General features: G+C 38.7%; 1 protein-coding gene across 19 annotated transcripts in view; it reads left to right on the top strand.

Moving 5' to 3' along the window:
- The window catches only part of rimbp2b (RIMS binding protein 2b), a 159,827-nt gene that overhangs the window by 82,256 nt on the left and 64,137 nt on the right, over positions 1 to 13,434 (top strand). For all 19 annotated transcript variants that reach the window (XR_003674758.1, XM_028456729.1, XM_028456720.1 and 16 more), the window contains one exon: positions 3,962 to 4,045. Coding sequence is in view for 17 of the 19 variants with exons in the window: in XM_028456720.1 (XP_028312521.1) it covers positions 3,962 to 4,045 (84 nt within the window). In the remaining 2 variants the exon portion in view is untranslated. The remainder of the gene's footprint in view (positions 1 to 3,961; positions 4,046 to 13,434) is intronic.

The following is a 13,434-nucleotide window of genomic DNA, read 5'->3' as shown; positions in this document are numbered from 1 at the left end:
AAAAATTGCAACAACAAATGATCTTGTGATTCCTTTTGTTTCATCAAACCTCACTCAACCATATTTGAGTAAAGCTCCTTCTAACTAATCTAAAAATAGACAAATTATCTGGATAGTTTTTTTTTTTTTTTTTTTTTTGTAATTGTAATTTAACTGTAAATTAGTCTAACAGCAGATTACACACTAACAGAATATATGCCTTCTCTGTATGTTTTACTCCAACCTGAACCTGTTATTGTTATGCCTTTGCACTAAACAGAATGGGAAATTATGGTTTTATCACACAGGAGAGACATAGTGTTATAGATGTCTGTGTAGGCACCTCTTTCATGCATGCATTTGCATTATTGCAACTCTAGACATTACCTAGGGGTTTGGTCTTGCTCATCTGTCTTCATCTGCTGTGCAGTAAACGCCTCTACACTTATACAGGAGCCAATAACTCACAAAGGCAGCTATTTAAATCTTTTATCAGAGGGGTTTCTAATTGAACTTTGGCAAATGGGCCTCAGCAACCCTAAAAGCTGTGAGTGTTTGCCTGTTTTATTGTCCAAATGAGAGAAAGGAAAGTATCAAGCGCAACTCTATATGTTAGATCCCAGCCTGCAAGCTCTCAGTGAAGGGTTTTTGATTTAGGCCCTGATGTGGGTTAGTTTGCATGATTTACAGATGGTTTATATATATTTGTTTGTTTGTTTGGATTAAGTCAAAAGTACTTTACTGATTTTGACAAAATTTGATGACATGGAAACCTCATTACATTTTGGAGTGAATTTAAATCAATATACTGATCCTTCATCAGTTGAAAAACTCACAAAATTCCTACAATCCATGTATCCTTCATTCTTTGGTTATTTTGTTTAAAAACCAAATTAAAAAATAGGAAAAAAAACTGATTTTTTTGTTTCTGTTTTATGAATTTAAAACCAGAAACAGGAAAACAGAAAAACCAAACAAGCAGCGTATTTTTGTTTTAAGATTAAATCTGGTTCTGTTTGTGTGATATTTGAATATTTATGGAGAAACTAGGACGAGAGCTTCGTGTTTTATTCTCACCACACAGAATTATCGACAGACGGACTTTTCCTCTGCTGCGTTTGATAAAAAATGATCTTGTATCATGTTGTTCATCTCACATCGATGGCAGAGGTGTGTCGATGATGTTTCGTTAAAGAGTTATAGATGCTGGAATTTTGAATCTGTGAATATCTACCAACTTCACCAAACAGTGTTAAGGTCCAAATAATATTCAGATAAACTGGTGACTACGCAGACTTTTGCTCCCGGACATAAAAAGAAGCAACGCATAAGTCGCATTACTGGTAAATTGAAATGTTTTTAATAACTAAATAAATCAAAACCAAAAAATGGATGTTACATAAAACATGCACATGACATGTGATAAAGGAACCAGAGGTGGTGTAATAAATTTACTGGTGCTCCTTTGTTTCTTCTGATGAACTTCCGTGTGTGTTGACGGCTGCTGTTAGTGGTATTTATAACATGAAAAATAAACATTTTACTGTCCTCAAAAAAGTTCCAATTGTTTTTGCAAAAATGTAAAATGGTAGAAGTCCTAACATCTATTGTTCCTCACACCAGCCTTACAGTTGATAGTCAGTCAACAGTTTATTTGGATACTATTTGGACCGTAACACAGCAAAACAAAACATTAAACGTGAACAGCTTTTTACGAGCTAAAACATTCACAGACTGAATAAAAAGATGGAACAGGACAGTCTAGAAGCCGGATTCTCCCAGTGAACTCCATTGTTGTCACATAGAGTATTATGGAGAAAGGATGACCGCGCTGTTGACTGTTTTATGGCAGCGTCCGTAGACTTGGTGAGTAGTTCATCTACTCACCAAGTAGCTAACTATCACAGCAGCTAACTATCACAGCTAACTATCACAGCAGCTAACTATCGCAGCAGCTAACTATCACAGCTAACTATCGCAGCAGCTAACTATCGCAGCAGCTAACTATCACAGCTAACTATCGCAGCAGCTAACTATCGCAGCAGCTAACTATCGCAGCAGCTAACTATCACAGCAGCTAACTGTCACAGCAGCTAACTATCACAGCTAACTATCGCAGCAGCTAACTATCGCAGCAGCTAACTATCGCAGCAGCTAACTATCGCAGCAGCTAACTATCACAGCAGCTAACTATCGCAGCAAACTATCGCAGCAGCTAACTATCGCAGGTAACTATCGCAGCAGCTCACTACCGCAGCAGCTCACTATCGCAGCAGCTCACTATAGCAGAAGCTAACTATAATCACTCACGGTTTCACAGGTAAGACCTGCCTCCAATCTTGTAGCAATATCCCCCAAAAAAGTTGAATGTAGCATCCCTTCACCATTAGCTACGTAGCACTTCAAGGTGAATGTCTCAGATTCCAATGGTTTTCGGTGGATTGAAAACAGACACTGAGCAGGAAGATCAGAATCAGACACGTGTTTTATTAGAACATTAGGAATGAGCTGGATGAGAGTGGAAATTAAAGTTATTCAGTCTTAAATCCAATGTAGTAACCAACCATGAATACTAGTATGAATGGGTGGATGGATTGATAGATGGATGGATGGATGGATGGACAGCGCTCACATAAATTGTGCTATCTGTGGTGCTGAATCTCTTGTGTTCCAGTGACCACAGGTGAAGGTTCAAAGATGTATTCATTCATGCTTCATTCATCACTTGCCTTGGGTGAAAATGGATGAAGGTGATAAATCACAGTAGAGGTCAAAGAGTCCCTCTCCTCCTTAAGCCTTTACTGTTCTCTGATCTTATTCCTGTCTTACTGAATATTTCAAGCTTTTGCAGTAGGTCAAGAGGAAACTAGCAGCTGTGACACAGTAAACGTTTGACATGGGAATAGTCTTCTGCAAGCATATTTAATACATTGTGTGGGTGCGCACATTTCGGTGTGGAGTGTTGTCACACTTTGACACAGATGAGTTTATCTACACTAATATATCACAGCAACAATGTTTCTCAAACACAAATAGAATACTCAGTTTGTTGTCCAGTAGGTAAAGTTGTATAATGGTTAAAGTCGTATATTTTTCAGTGCAGTTAATGGCTGCTTTTCTGCAATTAGCAGCGTATAGCCACAAAATATCACATGCTTATTTAATTGCAACCACAGAAAATATGATGACACTGAATTAGCACTTTAATAAATGCAATCAGGTACTTTAGTGCAATGCAAAATATATTGGCCCTCATTTATCAAACGCTTGTATACGTTCAATGGATCAAAAATAATTAGAAAATAAATAAATTGGCGCATGCGGGCATTGTGCTCAGCAACTCTGCATAAGCACATAAAAACTTGCAAGAACAAACTCCTTTTTATTGGAACAGGTCAGCCTTCACCAATTTTGTGACTGTTATTATCTGCATTGGCAATATTGAATAAATCACACATTCAATGTATTTGCATGGTCACCTCTTTAATAGGGATCTTTGTGAATTAGGGCATTAGTGTGGTTTCCAATATGTTGATCGACGACACAAGCAAAACAACAAGGATTGATTTTGGGTGACTCTTGTAAGGGTCAATCCAAGACAAAATTAATGTTTTTGAGATTTTTTTTTAAACTATATTTCCACCCTAATATAATACAGGTGAGACATAAACATCTCAACTGTAATGCTATACTATATACAGAATTATTTATCTGCCCTTGTTGACCACCTGCAGGAAAATCCTTGTTCACTTAATCCTTCATCATTTAAATTTCTGCCTCTGTTATGCTAGTAGATGATTAATGACCGTGTCGTGGGAAACATGCACAGATATACAGATGAACCCAGGCAGTCACACACCCACCTAAAGTCTGACATGCTGCTGCTTCCTCTCCTGCATTTTCTCACTTATTCCTCTCAGGACGCTTCGGTTCCTGACAAATCACAGCAGTCGTTCTTTACTTTTTTCTCTCTAATCCACAGGAGACTGAGATCAGCACCAGAAGAAAAGAGTGGGAAGCAATCGAGGCAGAGGTGAAGAAGAAGCATCAAACATGTCAGACTTTGGTAAGTGCTCCAAAATACAACTTCAGCTCCTGACAGTGCCTAACATTGATTTTTAAATTAGAGCCTCGCTAATTCTCCTGAGAAGTGGCAGTGATAGCTTTGGTTCCAGACACTGACCGATCATTTAAATAATTGGGTAATTATTCACATCTGGTCTTTGATCTTAAAAAGTTTGAGAAAAACTGGTTTAAGATACTGATTCCAAGGATAGCAGTTGCAATGGTTTCTTTACTACATACATGAACACATAGAGCTTTGTACAACGATGGTGAGTTTCATGTCATCTGATCTTATGTGTGTGGGCACCTGTGTGTGTGTTTGAACACATAGATGAAAAGCCATAGAAATGTTACACAACTCTTTGGTATTTGGTGTTTCTTGATAGGTGATCTTATACACAATGGCCCAGAAACATCACTCTGGCAGCTGAACTGGCCTTGCTGGGAAGAAAGAAGCCAGACATGCCACTGTAGGGGGTTAGTTGTGTTCCTCATTAAAGGCACACCACAGACTTTTTGACCTAAAGAGTTCACCCATATGAGTTATTTTAAATGATTCCTCAGGCCAATATACAGGGCTTGACAGTATCAATGCGCCGAGCAGGGCTTCCCTCTTGAAATACAGACTATGTAAGTTTGGAGAGACGGACCGTCTTTGACCAGGTTATGTGACCTGGAGAATGCCTGGAGAACGTTTCACTTTATGGCAGTCACGTGACCACAGGCTCGAATATACATAGTTCCCACATGACGTCACAACATATGGGCATTTCCCGACGTGGCGCAATTGCTGTGGGCAGCTGAAATTAGTTTAGCCTTTGTTTACAGCCAAAAGAGCATTTTCAGGCAATCCTGTATAAATGTGCCCAAAGACTGTTGACAGCTCGCTTGCTAGTAAAATGCTAAACAATAGGTAGCACGTACCATTACAGCTGGTATGAAGTGAGTCAATCAACTCTGAGTATGGAAACCTTGGGTTACTTACATGCACGGGCGCAGTAAAAAGCCATCAATTAAGCAATGATCACATCTTATTTATTTTGAATTTTAATGTAATGTGGTCGAAAGTCCAAAAGACGTCATAAAAAATATGACAGAGCTTGTGATCGAACCCCAACCTTGCGCTCCCAAGCATACCTTCTTACTTGCTGCACCACAGCAATTACAAGCACTGAACCTTGCTGTGACATACAGTGGGTGATGAAATTAAGGGATAAAAGTTAATGTGATTTATATATAACTCTTGTCATTATGGCATGGCTTGATATGACTCGTCGAGTTAGGGGGGTTGAGTCAAGTCCAAGTCTAGAGTCACAGATCCTAGAGTCCAAGCAAGTCCAAGTCTTCTTTTGATTTCATCAAGTCGAGTCAAAAAGTCATAAAATCGAGTCGAGTCTGAGTCTCAAGTCCAAGTTTCCCATCTCTGGTAGCTTTACAAGTGTGTCCGGCCTTCATTAGCTGGTTATTTGCAAACTCGCCACAAGGGGCAGTTGCATACACGGAGACAGAACCGGAAGGTCTGTCTTGGTCTAAGCAGCGGTGACTTGAAAAGTGCTTCAGGTTTTTCCGGAGAGCATTCATTGAGTTCTGCCATGCGTTCTTAGTCACGTATCATGTAACAAAGCAGGCAAATTCACACTTTGTTTCACACACACACTTGTCTGGCTCCAACCAGAATGAGCTAATACAAAGTTAGCATTGTCCATTTTTACAAGAAAACTGAATATTTAAACGACTTGTAACTTGTTTTGCATCAGTAAAATACAAGAATTCTTGTGGTCTTTGAGTAGCTAATTCCTAGTTTGCAACAGTTCTACGTATTTGAAGTTTTTTTTTCCGATATGGCAACTTAATGTGTACCTTTGGACGTCTTTTCAAACACTCAAATCTGGCGGTGCAGATTGGTAGAAAATTAATACAAATTTTCGGCTCAGCGGCTTTCATGAACAACACAGCGCTTTAAAGGGTTAGACTCGGTGGTCTATTATACCATGTTTAAGCGTTTCAAGGCGGCTTTGCTTAAAATAACTCACAATATGGTTCACAACGGCTTTTGAACCTGAACTGGCAACCTTAGAACTCATAACACACGTTCAACTTCACTGAACGGGGCTGATCAGATCAAAATATTTAATCGGCTTTGAAGTGGTCCCATGTGGGCTAGGGATACGCATCGTTAACTGGTTTTGTTTGGGAACCGGTTCTTAGTCAAACAATTCTTTGCAATCGCTAACAAAAACCCTTTACGATTCTGCTATTGATTCTTCCCGGGCTGCACCGCCACTCTAAACAAACGTACCCCACTCGCAAATTTGTGATGACGACACATTGCACACAAGCTGCTGGAGAGCAGAGGTGAGCTTCTTTCTGCATTTCACAAAGAAGGATGACACATCTGGGATCGTCACCTGTAATTCCTGCAAGAGGGATCTGTGCACCAAAGGCGGTAACACAACCAATTTGTGCAAACATTTGGCCTCACAACACGGCATTATACTCAAGCAATGCCGTGTCTTTGACGCACTTAGCAGCACCAGTGCTAGCACTAGCACAGCAGGTAAAATTAAACAACTCTCTGCCGCTGGCTCTACGCTGCACTAACTCCATTGACTCAAAATGCAGCTAAAGACACTTTTGTACAGACGAGCTTTTAATTAACCTCTTTTATTAACTTGGTGTTAACATTGTATTTTCTTTTTCCTTACTTACTGTGTTGTATGTGATAATAATAAAAATAAGGTTAATTTATTATCCGAAGCCAATAGCCACTGGACTTGTGGACTCATTTTACTCATTTGAGATTTGTTTATTTGTTTATTGAGGACTCATTTGAGTATAGTTTATTCTCAGCTGTGAATATTTAATATTTATATTAATAAACCTGATATTTATTTTAATAAACCAGGTTGTATTCTTTACTCTACTCATGTACTACTTGTTTTTCAGCCTATTTGGGAATCAATAAGAGAATCGATAAAGCATCGGAATCGCTAAATCAATATACAGTACATCCCTAATTTGGACGTGCTAATAATGTAGGGGACCAGGGGAGAGGATTCGAAACACAAAATTGAAAATTTGTCTTATTAACATGTAAGTCTGCCAACATTAAAAGTCGAGCATGTTGCATTGTATTGTATTAGATAACGTAGACTTTTTGAACACGTGTTTTTTGTGTGTTTTAATATTGTAACAGGTTTTTTGTGTGTTTTAATATTGTAACAGGTACTGTTATTGTTGTTATTGACTTGTAAATGTATTGTCATGCTTGTATTTTAATGCCTTTTTACATCTTGGCCAGGGGACTACAGATGAAAAATAGCCTTCGGGCTAATTATGGCTTTTTTTATATATGAAATTGCACTGTACCCTTTCAAATAAACCAATAAAAAAAATATACAGCTTTAATAATTCAAAGGAATTTGACATTTAACTTTCTATTTTCATAATTCAATAACAAAACAAAAACAATGTGGTAATTATATGGTGATAAAATGCAGTTCTAAGCTAATTAAGGTGACATAATAAAAATAAAAGAAATCATTAAGAAAAGGCTAGGAGAAAGGGCAGACACAGGGAAACGTACAGACACGGAGAATGGACAAACATATATGACATGAAAACCGTATGTGAGACATGTTTGCAGGTGTTGTGTGGATTTTGTGTAGCTGTGCGAGTCTGTGTTCTAAATATGTTGGGTAAAATTTTGTTATCAATGTTTGTTCAGGTACCTTGAAGATGATGCCCGATAGAACTGGCAAAAGTTCTGTGTGGCAGTAGCTCATACCTGTCAAGTTTTGCATTTGAAAATGAGCTTTACATGTTGTTCTGAGAAGTAAAAGCAGTGACTCCTGTATCTATGTATTTTGATACATAAGCTATATATGTATATATATATATATATATATATATATATGCAGAGTATGGGCTGGAAACCCCAAGGTCAAAGTGGGAAACACCTCCACAGGTGGTAGAGAATGACCAAGCCAAGATCCTGTGGGACTTCCAGATACAGACGAACAGAATGGTAATGGCGAACCAACCAGACATTGTGGTGGTGGACAAAGAGCAGAGGAAAGTCGTTGTGGTTGACATAGCAATACCAAACGACTTCAACATCAGGAAAAAGGAACACGAGAAACTAGAGAAATACCAGGGACTCAGAGAAGAGTTGGAGAAAATCTGGAGGGTGAAGGCATCAGTGGTGCCCGTGGTCATTGGGGCACTCGGGGCAGTGACCCCCAAACTGGAGGAGTGGCTCCAGCAGATCCCAGGAAATACATCAGACATCTCGGTCCAGAAAAGTATTCTAGGAACAGCAAAGATACTGCGCAGAACCCTCAAGCTCCCAGGCCTCTGGTAGAGGACCCGAGCTTGGAGGAAAAAAGAGACCGCCCGCGGAGGGTGAGGAAGAGTTTTTTTATATATATATATATATATATATATAAAATATTATAGTTTTCTATATCGCCATAATAGAAAACTCGCTACATCTTGAATCTCGATATATCACTCAGCCCTAATTCCTAAATTATAAAACAGCCTAAATAAAAACATAAATGTGTATATGAAGCACATGCGTTTATTTAATATACTTACAGTTTATGTACAAGTCAACACGTTACATATTTACTGTTAATTTCACATTGCTTGTCTTTAAGTTAGACATTAACAATTTATTTTCATTATATATTTTCTTATAATTTCTCATGTTCACTGGCGTAGTTTTCTGGTATTCACTAATGACTTATTATAGACACATTTGTTGCAGACTTCACATCCTTTAACACTTTTTTAAAGCAATGTATATTTGTGGCTCTTGTGATTGGCTGATTTTTTTATGCTGACTTACATCGTTTCTTCCGCTCAGTTACTAATCTAACAAGACATGTAACTGTGTCCCATCCTGCTGCTCTTTAGGAAGGTAAACTTTCTGTCACATTTTACAACGTTGTTACACGAGTTCATTGTTTTTTTTTGCTAGAACGTCTTCATTCATCATCGCTCTTTTTTGAGTTGTTTCCGGGTTTGTTGCCGCTGTCGGCACTAATCTCGTGAGAACTGCCACCCAGGCCATTTCAGGTGGAAGTTCTTTCAAGGCTGGTGACGGCGTTCAGTTTAGTAAGGCATCTTTTAATTATTATTACATTAAAATACAGGATATTTACGGGAAAATACTAATATAGGACGATGGCGGGAAAGAGGGGTAAAATACTGGCGGCCGGTCGTAGCTTAGTTAACTGGGAGCGAGGGGTCCGCAGTTGGTCCTGACTTTGTGGATTGGTTGTTGTTGCTCCAGCGTCTTATAAGGAAGATATATGGGTGAACGGGTGAGCCGGTACGCCAGCGTCCCAAACTAACAATTTTCTAAGGAACACTCCTTTAACAAGAACGTTAAAGGATGGTTTTACCGTAGTTTCCGGGCTTTTATTTGCCACATTACAATAATTTTACAATTTTCTAAAAAATAGACTAACGTAGGCCGCACCATATTGGCTGATGACATCTCGGTCAATCAGAACGGGCATGTAGGCGGGCTGCTGTACTCAAGTTAGGTTTCACGGAAATGTCTGTGTTTCAACTGATAAGTTTCCTTTACTACATGAAGTCACCTCCTCACTGCCCCATGTCTACATATCAGTCCATTTACAGCTTTTTATGGTCACTTTTTACTGGAACCAGACTGATACACCACTTCATCCTCTCTTTTTACCGTGAAGTACGACTTCACAGCGAGTCAGAATACGGACGCGATCGCTTCAGAACATATCCATCTTGGCATCTTCATGCTGTTATGCTACTATTACAAACTGGCTGACTTTTACTGTAGACGGAGTGGAGATCAGAACAACTTGGATACAGCCTGTGTCCAGGCTGTTCTGATCTCCGCTCTGTCTCTCCGTCCCCCTTACGGAAGCGTGTACATCAGAGTCAAGAGCGTCAATCAATCCTGATCAAACCTAACGCGGTGATTTAACTGGCTGACTTTTACTTCATTCATGTTGCTGCTGCTGCAGTGGGCTCTCTCTCTCTCTTTCTCTCTCTGTGACAACATTTATCTGCTATGATGAGGCAGTGTGCATCATTACAAATTGAGTGATCAGAATGATTTAGTGCGAGCAAGAACAATATAATGTTAACAATTTAATTGTTCCACCTGATCTAATGTGACGGAGCTCAATTTTGTGGCGACATGAAGCTTATAAAACCAGGAAAAATCCACATTGTTTAAGCCGCAGGGTTCAAAGCGTGAGAAAAAAGTAGCTGATTATTGTCCGGAAATTATGGTAGTTAATTATTCAAAAGTCACTGCGGTGATTGGTAACCTAAGCTAGTGGTGTTGGCTTACTCAGCTGTGGTGGGCGTGTCTGAGTGCATGTGAGTGTGTGTGAACTGTAGACAGACAAACAGAGGAGAATCCTAGATTTAAACATGAAACAATGATAATGAATTCAGCATATTTAAATTCATCTTTTCAATATCATAACCTGAAATATCATTACTTATCAGTCATTTTGATACTAGCCATGCCTCTAAAATAACACAGTATCATTTCAGAAATTGGTTGTGAGTTTTAATGGTGAATATTCCAATTAAAAATCATGTTATACTTCTTTTTACTAGATGGTTAAACAGTAGTTATCCTTTAAACTAACATTTGTGAAGTTTCGAGACATTTTTTGACACTTTTGCACAACAAACACAGTAGTTTCCTGGTTTTTTTTATTTTTTAACAATTTTATTTGTTCTCGTATTTGGAGGGAAAGCTGGGGTGTTTCCACAAGGCAGGGAGTGGTAAAAGTCCTTTAGGGAAAAGTACTGGTTAATGTCAGAGCAGTGACACTTATCCACGGGGGTCAAGAAAGCAGGCTTGAAACAAAGCGAAGATATCTGTTGGCCCAAGTGGGCGTCCTGTCTCCCCCTCCTTGTGGTTGTAAAAGATGGTTTGAGGTTAGAGTTCACAGTATCAGAGCCAGCTTTCCTTGGCTCTTTGTTTTGATAAGGAGAGTGATAGCTCAGGCATGCGTAAACAAACTTTTCTTTGGTTCTTCTGCTGTTTTTGTTTAGAGAAGGGTAATGAAATAGTAGAGTGAGGGTCAGGTATGCATGAAACAGTCTTACTTGGTAAATCCTTAAAAAGGTCTGTTTTTCTTTTGACTGGTGAGGTTGGTTCCCTACATCACATATGTAAATTTTAGCGACAGGTTATGTAGATAAACTCATTGTATCAGTCTTATAATAGCCTGAGAGAGATGCTGCTTTTAAAAAAAATTATATTTTCTTTGAAGTCAAGTCAATGTATTCAAGATAATGGAAATGAAATGTCGTTCTGTGTGCACTGATCTGACAATGCTACAGTGGAGTTTGCATGTACTCCTGCTTCAACATCTACAGAATCATGCATTTCAGGTTCCTTGAACAAGGTGTATCAAATGTGACAAGATTTCCATCTTTTTTGCAAAGTGATTTATAAATTCATTTCAAAAACCTTGTTTATTTTTTAATGTTATAAGATAAAGGTAATTAAGGTTGTGATCCTTTTGAAACTCCTGAAATATGTCCTCAATGCAAGGGCAAAATGCTCTATCACTAGAATGGCAATCTATCTAATCACCTTTCATTCCATTTCTTTAGTTTATGTTCCTTAAAACTTAAAATTGTTGTAGAGCAGGTTTATCCATTTGAAATAAAAAAAAATAAAAATAATGCTGGGGTTGAACCGAGCTCCGAAACATGACGAAAGACCAGGAATTTATATTTGTGACAGAGTTCCTCATAAACGCAGTACAAATCAGTGGCAAAATGTCATGCTCTTTGACTCAGTGCGGATCGTCATGATTCAGTACGCAGCATTACGAGTGTGGCGAATGTTGCCAAATAGGTATATAGTTGGTTCCACACAGACCCATATCATATCTTGAACAGCTCACATCGCTCCACAGTGATCCACATTCCTCTATCGCATCATCAAGCCAGCCCTTTGGTCCATCTGAGTCACTCCTCTTTTGAAGAGCACCCGGAGGAGCATCAGGAACAGCAGATGTAGAGGGCACCAGTTGCTGTCTGGTCCTGGACTGTGGCATCTTTTTTTATTGTATATTTTATTTTTGCCTTAATTTTTCCTTTCTGTATTTGTATTTAGCTTTTTTGTTTGCTTTGCTCTTTGTGTCTTTGGCTGCTGTAGCATGTGTATTTACCCACTGTGGGATAAAATAATGGATAATCTAATCTAATCTAAGTTTGAAACGGTGAGAAATGATGTGGAGTTGCCTGAAGTGTGGCATATATATTGTTTTGGAACGCAGACATGAGAGTAACGACTCGTAATGAAGCGACTTGATCCAAAGTAGCGCATGCCAGTTTTTGACAGCTTTCTTAAAGAGTCGCAATTTTATCGTCCCCCAACTAATAACGACACAAATACAGATTTGTGGAAGATTTTTTGACATTCAAAAACTTCTCCACTAATGCTACGCGCTGTTATGAACCTTGTCCAGTTAAGTTGCTCTTTGTTGCGACTGTCACGAATGTGTCATGAATCAGGAAGAATTGACATTTGTAATATGTCAGAGCTCTGTGTAACCACAGCTTAAAGGTTGTGAGTGCATCAAATGACAGTAGTTCAGATACTAGCAAGTGGAGCTTTTTAAAATGTAATTTGTTAACAGTCAAACTAACGCTAATGCAATATACAATACAATATACTGTATAAAGATTTCTATAAAATACACAACAAATCAACCTTTAAATCATGTAAGAAACATACTGGAGCACTTCCTAGTCTTCTCTCTGGTCAGTGTCTGAAATATTTAACGTTCTTTTTACTGCTGATCCCTGTAATTTCTCCTGTTAATCTTCTAATTAAGAAGAAGGTTCTTTTGAAACCTAAAAAACATTTTGAAAAAGTTTATTTAAAGATTTATTGATGTTCATATTTAGGTCATGCACAAACAACTATTTTGCCTTTACATAAAAAGACAGCATACTAACCATACTAAAATATGAAGGTCATATACTCTCTCATGTCAAAGGGGGAGGCAGAGAGCCCAAAAGCAGACACGGTGTAAGAGAACTCAGTTCATTTAATGGATAGCCAGAGGTTTGGTACACACAAGCACAGGATTCCTGGGGAGCAGGCAGGTTCGTAATCCATAGAAGTGCGACAAACAAGTGATCCGTACAATCTTTCAATGGTGTCCAGAGCAGGAGACAGTTTCATAAAATTGGGAAACAGAGCAGGGTCAGACACGAGGAGGCAATCATCACAGAAGAGAATAAGACACTAAGGCTGCATCCAAATAGTCCCTATCTCCTTTCCTATCCACTGTTCCTTCATCCCCGGAAGTGTTTAAGTGGTGGCCATGATCAAAAGCGTTGAAGTTCTCTTTA

Source organism: Gouania willdenowi, chromosome 9 (assembly GCF_900634775.1).
Source record: "Gouania willdenowi chromosome 9, fGouWil2.1, whole genome shotgun sequence".
In the NCBI taxonomy this organism is placed as follows: domain Eukaryota; kingdom Metazoa; phylum Chordata; class Actinopteri; order Blenniiformes; family Gobiesocidae; genus Gouania; species Gouania willdenowi.
Note: the sequence above shows the minus strand (reverse complement) of the source record. Positions and strands in the feature narration are given on the sequence as shown.